The 11646-nt window shown below is 35.0% G+C and overlaps 1 protein-coding gene across 1 annotated transcript; it reads left to right on the top strand.

The window, feature by feature from the left end:
- Nucleotides 1–3817: 3817 nt before the first annotated feature.
- On the top strand, nt 3818–11464 carry LOC129313360 (serine/threonine-protein kinase Nek5). The gene is made up of 14 exons (XM_054956378.1): nt 3818–4521; nt 4640–4706; nt 4807–4872; nt 5030–5076; nt 5182–5227; nt 5339–5419; nt 5517–5559; nt 5641–5690; nt 6148–6229; nt 6309–6358; nt 6909–6982; nt 8280–8331; nt 8431–9084; nt 9189–11464. The coding sequence occupies exons 1-14, from the start codon at nt 4424–4426 to the stop codon at nt 11157–11159; spliced, it is 3381 nt and encodes a 1126-aa protein (XP_054812353.1). The 5' UTR covers nt 3818–4423; the 3' UTR covers nt 11160–11464.
- Nucleotides 11465–11646: the final 182 nt, after the last annotated feature.

The following is an 11646-nucleotide window of genomic DNA, read 5'->3' as shown; positions in this document are numbered from 1 at the left end:
TCCAAAAAGCATGAGAGGATGAGATTTTAAACAAATTATTTCATTACATGGGTATTTGTATTTATTTGTGTGGCTACTCATTTTTAGGGGTTGCCACAACAATTTGCTACATTTATATTTATATTTTCTCGTGGCTTATTAGTTATAACTATACAAGAAAAACCTTTTCCTTTATTTCCTTGGCGAGACTCCAATGAGGAAAATTTAACTTCGCTCACACGCTGCTCTCGAAAACAAATATTGCTTTTCTCCCCACATGCTAAAAGTCCATTTTTTGGTCCTTTTTCGCCCATCGCTTTCTTATAAAAATGGAATATAAGAAAGTCATTTTTAGTGTGCAAGACGTACCCTTCTCTCTCTAAAGAAAATGCCACAAAAAATGTTCGATATATTGAAAGATAAGTTAATGACATTCAAAAATTGCATGCTTGAGTGACTTTACTAGTGGATTTTTTTTTTATCACTAACGATGCTCAAAATTACATCAATCTCTCTTCTTGAAATTACCAATCAAGAGTATTTTTTTCAGTGAAAAATTAAGTTGTAACTTAAAAAATAAGCAATAACTTTAAAAAGTTGTAATAAAATAATTTTAGTCTTGATCTTCCACGTAATTTTAAATTTTGATTTTTTTAGAAAAAGTCAATTTATCTTATTAGTCCTCCAGCTCATTTTCTGTTGGTAAGAAGAAAGAGTACCTTCACAAGCGAAAAATGTTATTTTTCTAGCAGCACTGAGTATAAAAAGTAGACATCTCTCGATTAATGTTACCTAATATAAGAGTTAAAAGTCAAATTTCAACCATTTATTTAAATGATAAGACTTTTTTATCGTTCATATTAATTTAAATTTATCAAGCTCATTTTCTTGTTGGCAAAATATATATATATATATATATATATATATCAAGCTCATTTCCTCTCCGCACATAAATTTCCATGATCACCTTCTTCTAATAAGTTCTTTTTTTTTTTTTTTTAACTTTCCCTTGAAATTTTGGATGGGAAGTGAGATATTAATTTTATGATCGCTGACATTTCACTGTTTGGAACAGTTAAACTTCTTGTTAATAGTTAATGGAGCGTAACGTGTTTGAAATGGGATGAAAGCGTTTTAATATTATCTGGGAAAATTATAACAAAAGATCTGAAGAAAATAATATTCATTAAAAACGATTTTAAAAATAATAACTACCTCCATTTAAAAATATAAGACATTTTTAACCAAATCTCACATTCTAAAAAGTTGTTACCTACTTTCAAACTAATTTTATTTTTTCATATTTATTCTTATTAAACACCCTACAATAAATATAAAGTCATTATCAATAAGCATACTTTAAAAAAAAAGATAATGATTACACCTTAAAAAATTAACAATGTATTATTTTTTTGAATATCCAACTCCTCAAAAAATATTTTATATTTTTAAACGGAGTGAGTATCATTTAGAAAGACCAAATATCAAAATATAAATTAAAAAATTATATTGCCATCATCTCTCTTCAAAATCTACAAGCCCAAAGATTAAAACAGCGCGTTTTTTACAAAATTGAATAATCCTTTTAAAATAATTTTTTTAAATTACATTGATTTAAATTTTAAAAGTAAAGATTTTAAAAAAAATATATTGATTCAATTATTTAAAAGTAAAATTTTTTAAATTATATTGTTTTAATTAAATTTAATGCTATCTTTTATTTGCTGCTGGGAAATTTAAAACTGCACATTCCCCCTTCTTTTTTTTTTTGCTTGCCATATATCCTTATTTTTAAGGGAGTACTTTTATAACTTTAGCAAGACCTCATGCTAATTTTGAGCCTAACAGATTTTAGATGAAGATTATAATAATCAATTACACTTACCTTGGTCCTTTATCTTAATTTTAATTTTTATGATCTTTCATGATAAATGTTAATAGCATTAGACCTCTCTCCCTAATTTTTCATATTATTTTTAAGTGAATAAAATAAACACGAAAACCAAAAGTGGTTAGGTATTGGGCAAATGATTGCTTTTCATTTTCATCAATGTAAACAATGGTTTAACTTCTTCTTTTAAAAGTATAATAAAAGTATAAAAAATTTCAAATATTGAACTTTCTGGTCACCAGATAAACAGATAACAGACTGTAAATTAATAAACCATTTCAGATAAAAAAAAATAACAAACCATTTCCCCACAACTCTTTCAACCCCGTCACATCCATCCCACCGAAAAAATTCCCCCATGTAAAGCTGACTCCCGCAAGGTTTTTTTTTCTTCTTTTCTTTTGTTTTTTTTTTTCCCCTTTTTTGGTCACACATTAGGGTGTATTAGATAACGGAGGTTAAAGAAGAAATCACATGATTGTTTTAGGACAACTATGTACCCGTTTTGAATTTTTAGTTGAATATAATAAATTATAAAAATAATTAATTAAATAATAAATTTTAATCATAATTAATTATATTATAACACAAGCTATTTGGATATTTATGTTAGTAATTTTTTAAGGATTCAAAATTTAAATTTTACTTAAAAAAATAGAAGAGAGTTTTATTTTATTTTTATTAAATTTTATGCTTTGTTGTGATTTTTTTCTTAGATCTTTTATATAATTTTTTCATATAACTTTGTGAAAAAAAAAAGAATACAGGAGCGCAGAAGCTAAATCATGCAGCTGTGGGAAAAATTGGAAAAAAGTTGGTGTTTGAATAAATTTTGCTTTAATTGATTTTTTTGTCCCTAAAATTGATTAATCCCTCAATTCAAACAGGCATTATCTAAAATCAAATCAAACACCACTAATATATTGAGCAATATTGTAAAAGAAGTTAGGCTTTCACAACATGATAAATTACTTATATTTGATATTATCTCCATTTCAAATTATAAAATACTTTTAGAGAAAATTCAACGTCTAAAAATATAATATACTTTAAAAATATTAAATTTTTATTAAATAGGTTTATTTTAATATTATCATTTATCTATCTATATTTAATAATTAAGTAGTGTAGATTTTATGTTATTAAATGAAGAGTATTTTTAAAAGTTTATATTTTTATTTTAAAAAATGAAGTTGTTAAGTGAAATTAATGAGCCTTATTAATATATAAAATTTTGTTCAATTTTTTTTTAAATTTGAGATAGAGGAAATAGTTTAGAATTGGTAAAAAAATAAAAATAAAATTAGAATCATAAAGTTAAGTGGTTTGATACACATGAATTCATGTTTTCAAGAATTTCAATAAAGCCAAAGCACCTTGAATCCAAACTTGATACAGGTGAACTATGCTCTATTTATCTCTATAATTCAAAACTTAAGAGGGAAGTAAATGCATGCTTTGATGTCAGTGATATACAATAACCTTGAAAAAACTCAATTTATAAAATTCAATTTAGCAAATTTTAAGGAGCGAAGTTCAATAAAACATCCATTTAAATGAGCCTTGAAAGGGAATTGGATTTACATGATTTGGGTCTCCAAACTAAACTCACCTCGTAACCCAATTTGAGTATTTTTTTTTTTTAAATTAACGGACTTGTAAGTTAAATTGCATTTAAAAGAATGTTTTATCAACACAGACTCGACTAAACAAGGAAAATAAGGCAGGCACACATGTGAACAAGAAAGCCAGAGCGATATCCCTCAGTTGATTAAAAAAAGGGGGGTAGAAGATGAAATTGATATTTCTCCCATGAGGGTGACATCCTCCATGGAAATGGCCCCTTATTATTATCTTGCCATTAATGCGTTTGAAGGAAAGGGAAAGGAGCAAAATTAATTTTAAACAAAAAAAAAAAAAATGTTGAAAGCTCGCAAGCTGGTAGACCAGCTGTGACTGTCGGCGTATAGCCCAAGCATACCCACGAGCTTCTCTCTCTCGATCGAGCTCAGCTAAGAAAGAGAGACTACTCCATTCTTCCTAATTTGGTTCAGCTTCCCTTTAACTTCCCAGAAAAAAAATTCAGATAACAAATTCTCTTCAAAAAACTTCACTGTAACTTTCCTAACGTTAACTACCCTCTTTATTTGCTGCTGCTGCCATTATTGTTGTTGAGTGAGGCACTGTGGGCTGAAGCCGAAGCACGAGAATCCACACGTCGCAGCCAAGAATTGGGAGACATGATAAAAATCAGAGAAGTTTTGGCTTGTTAGCGACTCGCTCTCGGAAGCAATGTAGAGCCAGTAAATCGCGGCATTGGGCACACACGACATCTTTTTCGGCATTGTATTACTTTATTCGGAAATGATTTCGGAGTTGCTGCCGGAGATCGGAGAAGCATTCTGTTTCTGTTAGGCGATTTTTAGAGGGAGAAGGGAGAAATGGTGTGAAAATCAATTGCTTGCAGTATTTGATTCCCGTTTTTGCCTGTGTCCTTGGTTCTGAATTTTTGGTTGAAAGAAGTAGGCATTTTGTTGAACTGGATCGCGAACAATGGAGTCTCGGATGGATCAGTATGAGATCATGGAGCAGATCGGTCGTGGTGCTTTTGGAGCTGCTATTTTAGTCCATCACAAGGCTGAGAAAAAGAAGTAAGCACCGCTTTTTTGTTTTTTTTTGGCTCCCTTTCAAATGCAGTGTATGGAAGCTATGTTCGCTGAAGAGTAGGTTCAACATTTGACAGCTGAATCTACGTTTCATGTTTTGCAGATATGTGTTGAAGAAAATCAGGCTTGCGCGACAGACTGAACGATGCAGGAGATCTGCGCATCAAGAGGTGCGTTCGGTCTCTAATCCCTGCCTGCTTATTTACCTCGTAACTAAAGTACGCTTTTGCCTTTTGGGCATTTAACCATTGCGCCTTCTGGATATTCTAGATGGCTCTTATTGCCCGAATCCAGCACCCTTACATCGTGGAATTTAAGGAGGCATGGGTTGAGAAGGTGAGGATACTGAATACCCCTAAGTTCATTTTCTGCATGGTCGTAGTCTTAAGTTTCTTGCAGTTGCTTCTTATAATTCACTATCTGCTTTAAAATTAGAAATCAAACTGTGATAACTGTTTTCGTTTTAACTAAGCGTATTTTACTTACAATGTAGGGTTGCTATGTCTGCATTGTCACTGGATACTGTGAAGGCGGAGACATGTGAGTAACTGAAAATGCCTAAAACCTTGAAGCATCTTGTTCACTACGTGGAAGTCATATGCTGAAGTACTTAAGTTGTATGTATGTTTTCAAATTTTGTAACAGGGCTGAATTGATGAAAAAATCAAATGGGGTTCACTTTCCTGAGGAGGTATTATGGTGTTATGGATGTATATATAACATATGCATTTGCTTTTCTTGAGCCTTGAATTGGATATCAATTTTTATGGTGACTCACATTTGAAGTTTTGTGCTTGCCCAGAAACTCTGTAAGTGGTTTACCCAGTTACTGTTGGCAGTGGAATACTTGCACGCTAACTTTGTTTTGCATCGTGACTTGAAGGTACGCTAATTCGAAGTAACTGTATGTTTTGAGGATTTTTTTTTTTTTGGGTGCTCTATTGTTAATATTTAGAGACTAATCAGTTTACTATCTGCAGTGTTCCAACATCTTTCTTACCAAGGATCATGATATTCGCCTAGGTGAGATAATCTGCAGTCATTTGATTACACTTATAAAAATTTCTTCCTAAATTTGTCTGTAAATTTCTGGAATTTATGTAGGGGATTTTGGGCTTGCTAAAACCTTGAAAGCAGATGATCTGGCTTCTTCGGTAAGTGTGAACTGGGATACTAATGGCTGTGTTCTTTTTCAATCTTAAATATTCATTTGAAAGTTTCAAAGAATTTATAGTAGACCTTGTTACTTTTTAGTTTGACTTGTCAAGTTTCCTTGGAATTGATGAATTCTTCACATGCTAACACCATATGTTAATATAAGCAGAATTAATAGTTTAGGGTTTTCCATCTTGAAAGCACATCACTCTTATCTTGTGAACTCTATTGGTTGAGCCATGGACTTAAAATGTGTGGTCAATGATGTTTAGCTGAAATTATTATCCCCCCTTTTGGGTTGATAATTATCCGCTTATTTAGTTGCCTTGTGCCTACACACCTTGCCATCCAGTTGTTATTAAGTCAGTTTTTATTTAAATTCTTAACATTACAAGGGTTTCCATATGCATATTACAAGGTGTGGAATTTGAATTTGTTTTGTGCACTTGTGTGCAGGTGGTAGGAACTCCCAATTACATGTGTCCTGAATTGCTTGCAGACATTCCTTACGGATTTAAATCTGATATTTGGTCGCTAGGTATGTGATTTTTTGTGATAAATATCAGATACTTACTGATTGGGCTTTGCCCTGGCTAAAATATTTTTTCACTGTCCAGGATGCTGTATATATGAGATGGCTGCTCATCGCCCTGCTTTTAAAGCTTTCGTAAGATCTCTGATCTTTCAATTGATATCATCTACTATTATTTTTGTCTTGTTTGGCAATTCAGTTAATGCACTGTGCTCAAGTTACACATGATATAATATCTCATTTCTTCTTCTAAGTTGGTAAAGTGACATTTTTGGACTGTGGAAAGTATAGGATATAAATTTTTATATATGGTCCAATAAATTTGCAGTGCTGAATTAGGTTGCTGATCATTTTTTTTACTAAAGCATTTGTGAAGTAACCAGTGCAACCATGGTGACATATTGGGTATTTTCTGTTCTAATGTCTTTGGTATAGTTTGAAAATTAATCTTACTTTACAATCAGCTGTAACTGCTTTTTGTTTATTGTAGTGACATGGTATTGTGTGAAATTTAATTTCAACATTTTTCTATAGTGCTGTTAATTAGAGATTCTGGGTGATCTATCCTTTTCACTTTCATGCTTTTCACGCGATTCTTCACAATATATATATAGATACATGTGCATGTGGAGCAATTGGTACGTTTTATGGATGTTTTACAATAGTGTGGTATATCTTGTTTCAGGATATGGCGGGATTAATAAGCAAGATAAATCGTTCCTCCATTGGCCCTTTGCCTCCCTGTTATTCCCCGTCTCTGTAAGTTTCTATTTAATTACTTTCATGGGATTAATATCCTAGTATATTGAAGCCAAAGATTAACTCACAATCTTCTAAGATTTTTTTTTTCCCTGGTGATGACAGCAGGATCTACATGATAATAATTATGTATGCTGTATGCACGTCCTTTTGTTTCTGCGTGGGGACATTAGAGCACCTTGTTATGTTTCCGTTTTGTTGCACTATCCCAACTTTGCATTCCTCTCAAAATTGTGATTTTTCATGGTGTTCGTTGCATGTGGATTAATTAACAATCAAAGCGATTTTAAAAGGCACGTGAAATATGGTTATTCCAGGAATTGGGGGTTCTAACTTAGGAAGTAATGAGTAATTTAAGTGGGACCAGTCACTGGATAACTTAGTAGGGAAGAAGTGAAAGCATTCTGGCAAATCTTTAACAAGACAAGAGAGCTTTGACTGTGACTTTACTTGATGCATGGTATAATGGACTAGGTAGAAGGTTGAATTTTAGGGAAGTGCGGGGAGCAAACGATCTTATCACAGTCCCCCTCACCTCAACTTCTAGGGGAAATGGAGGGGGGGGGGTGGGGTAACTTGCTTACTATCCAAGGGACGAATTCATTGAGCACTTAATAGACGGACTTTGCCACTGGTGACTATGCGGGGACTAGCTGTCATAGGCAACTAATTTTTTGGGGAAGCTGACACTTGCATTGCTTGTCCTAGGCTTGGGGAGATGCAAATGCTTCTTGTGCCAAAGCATAACATGCAAAGGACATGTAAGAAGATCTTGTGTTTTTTGTCCAAGGGATGGTTTTGCTGGTTGTTATTAAGGAGAGGGGTGCACAAGTTCTTTATCTCAACTAAGTGGTTCCTTCCTTAGCAGAAAGCACCGATTACTACTTCTAGCAAGCCTAGCAAGAGGCATCTTTATTCAATTAAGTGGAAGCATCATTTAATGGTCTAGAGGCTTTGCTTCTTAACTAGATGTTTCATCTTACTAATTAACCCATTAAATTAAAGTTTTGACTTAATATAAATAAATTAATATGAAATAAAGGCCATCTAGGAACACTTTTTCCTCAGATCATTCATCTCTTGCTTCATATTCGAGCATTGTCGGGTCTAATTGGGGGCAACTCTCTCAAAGGCGTTTTTTGTATCGACACATGCTCGAACGCTAGACCTTGTAACTAAACGGCCATAGTCTTTTCCACTAGGACCAATGCCTCTTGGTTCTTCTCTCTCTCTCTCTCTCTGAGTGTGCGCTGAAGTATACATTATTATCATTACATCATTAGTCTTGTACATGCAGGAAAACGCTGATAAAGGGCATGCTAAGAAAAAATCCTGAGCACCGATCGACTGTAAGCATCTCTGGAGAATAATTTTATTTCCAACGTGAAAACAATTTAGATTTACCGTTGGTACTTATACTTGAGAATCTGGCTTCATATTTTGGGCAGGCATCTGAGATCTTAAAGCATCCTTATTTGCAATCTTATGTTGAACAGTATCGACCATCTTTTAGTCCTCCAACATCCTGTTCTCCTGAAAAGCCTTTTCCTGTTACCCATGATCCTCGAAGAAATATGGCCGAAAGTCAAAACAGTAGCAGTTCTAGCAGCGACAAAGATAGTTCAATGTCAAATGACAAAATCATTTCAACAATGGTGCTGAAATGCAATGTCAAAACCACAGAGACAGATGTTGCCTACATTGATGATGAGGATGGCTCTGAGCATATCCTGCCTAGTGAAGAAGATAATAGCTCCAGCGCCAGCAATGCCAAAGCAGATTGCCAGGAGGTGATGAAACCATCATCTAATGAACGTCAATCAATTGTTGAACCTAAGCAGCCAAGAACAATTAAAAACATAATGATGGCACTAAAAGAAGGAAAGGCTAGAGAAAATGGTTCTCCAATGAGAGGTAACCGTATTAAGACTGTAAGTGCATCAACACAGAAAACAAACACAGATACGTTGCCTAAATTGCCGAAGCCTAGTGCTGTTGCTTTTGGTATCAAGCCAAATTTAGAGTCTCCAACTTTGACATCTGCAAAGACACCCCCTGATCCTCCAAAACGAATGCCAAGGTCAAATCCTTTAAAGAATCAGGTACTTCACCACTGGAAATTACTTACTTCCTGCTTGCTGTTTTTTTATTATTTCCTCAAAATTCTGTTATTCATTACTTGTATTTACATAATGTGTTCTGGTAGGCACTACTAATGATGGACTCTTCACCAAAAACTAAACCCAGACATGATGCGACTTCCCCATCTGGTCCTATTAAACAAGTTGAAGGAGATGGAGTTTCTGCCAAGGTGAGGCAAGGGATCCCCCCTAGTTTACTTAGACAACCTTCATTTCGAGGAGGAATAAGGCAGGTCGGGCTTGATGTACGCAATGTAGCAAATGATACAGAGAAGTTTGGTCCGAAAAATATGTCTCAGGAGCCAGACAAGAGTCATTATAAGGTGCCCAATGGTGATATGCCACGTCCTTCTAGAGAGGTTATAGAGCCTCGGAGGGATTCTGAAAAATGTTCCAAAGGAATGCAGACAGATAGCAGCAATTCCGTTTCATCTTCAGTGTCTATTCAAGGATGTGAACTTTCTGATGATGCAACAAATTTTATTGACATGACAGAACAGAAGCCTTCTGATCATGGGAACGCAACACATATTGACACTATAAAGTCACATCCAGACAAGAGTCATTATCACTCACCCAATGATCATATACCACGGGCTTCTGGGGAGATTACTGAGCCTAAGAAGGCTTCTGAAAAATGTTCCATAGGAATGCAGACAGATAGCAGTAATTCTGTTTTGTCTTCAGTTTCTATTCGAGGATTTGAACATTCTGACGATGCAACAAATTTTATTGACATGAGAGAACAGATGCCTTCTGATCATGGGAGTGCAACACATATTGAAGCTATAAAATCATATCCAGACAGCAGCCCACCTGCTACCTATTTGTATCGTCAGATGGCTGAAACTATATCTAGGGAAGCCTCTGAACCCGCCTGGAATCTTCAGAATACAATTACTAATAATGAGAAAGGAAGTCCCGATTTAACTCTTGATCACTCTGCTCAATATTTCAAGGAAATATTGGCCTCTGAAGATAGTTTCCACATCGATCAGACAAGTATATCTGCTGCCACCTCATGTAATAATAGATCCACAAATCCCTCTGTTGTAGCCAGCGAAGGAATTAAAGATCTTCAAGATAATACTGAGCAAGTGACTTCAACCAGCTCTCCGAAACTTCCACTCTTGAGTGCTGGAGAAAAGTTTGTTAGTGAAGAAGTCGCTCCAGTAAGCAAGCCCAATAATGCACCCGAAACATCGATCCAGCCAAAACCCGTGCTTGAGTCCACTGGTGATGACAAGTTCACTGTGAGGGAAAGATTGTCATCTGTGGCTGAAACTGCTTCACCAATAACCTCTACCAATGGCCAAAAAGGCTCGCTCGAAGATAAAGGAACCGTTTTGCATAATCCAGTGATAGAAAGGCCAGCTGTTGGTAACCTTCCTCCAGCTTTTGATGATGTCATCCATGTTATACGACATAGCAGTTATCGTGTTGGGAGTGAGCAGCCAGTAAAGGAATCTGTGGAGATGGGAGTTCAAAACGTGGATGTTGGTAAATTTCTCAATGTTGTAAGGGAAGATTTAGAAATGAGAAACATGGGCAATCCTCCGACCCTTAATTCTTCAAATTGTTCTGAAGCTGGGAGCTTGAAGTCAAAATTTTCTGATCACTTCGACGAAAGAAGCATGAGCACTCCTCCATCTCTAAAATCTTCAAGTTGTGTTGATGCTCTGAGCACAAAACCAAGTGCCTCTGATCATTCCGGTGTCAAGGAACAAGGCGTGAAAAATCTTGTTTCTCAAGTTTCCAAATCCAATTCCCCCGAGTTGAGTAAATGTGACTCTTCAGTGACTGAAGAGGAAACCCCAGCAAAAGAAATTTTGGATGTTAAATCATTTAGGCAGAGAGCAGATGCTCTTGAAGGGCTCTTGGAGTTGTCTGCAGACTTGCTGCAGCAAAATAGGTTGGAGGAGCTTGCTGTTGTTCTAAAGCCCTTTGGTAAAGATATGGTATCTCCAAGAGAGACAGCCATTTGGTTGGCAAAGAGCTTAAAGGGAATGATGAGCGATGACAATGGTGGACGCTGATTGAAGGATGTTTCTTCCGCGGTAAGGTTGCATGTCCGTAATGTTTAGAATTGCTTCACTAGCTCTAAGCTATTTCGAGAACCACTTCAATTTTAAGAGATCAAACAGACTTTGTTTTTTCTTCCCATCATTTTTGTAATTCTTTAAGTGCCGATGCTGTTGTAAATATTGACCATACAAAACTAATAACATGTACTTACCAAGTTACCATAAGTTGTATGGATATGATGGGGCCTCTGTTAAAGTGAATATGCAATGATTCTGTACACTATTTCTTCCATCTGGAAAGCAGCCAGCTAATCCCATATCTGATTTTCTTTCTTGGCTAAAGTTATGACATGGTACTACTACTTCTTTTAAAGAGTCTGTTGCACGGTGTTTTTTTTTTTTTCCCTTCCCGGTTACAAAGGGATAGGTATTAGCCAGAGGAAGAACAAGGTCTAAAATTCAAAACAAAAAAAAAATTCATTCAGCCTTGTTGATTGAA

Source organism: Prosopis cineraria, unplaced genomic scaffold (assembly GCF_029017545.1).
Source record: "Prosopis cineraria cultivar Desert tree isolate PC_DT_omini unplaced genomic scaffold, ASM2901754v1 PC6, whole genome shotgun sequence".
NCBI lineage: Eukaryota > Viridiplantae > Streptophyta > Magnoliopsida > Fabales > Fabaceae > Prosopis > Prosopis cineraria.
Note: the sequence above shows the minus strand (reverse complement) of the source record. Positions and strands in the feature narration are given on the sequence as shown.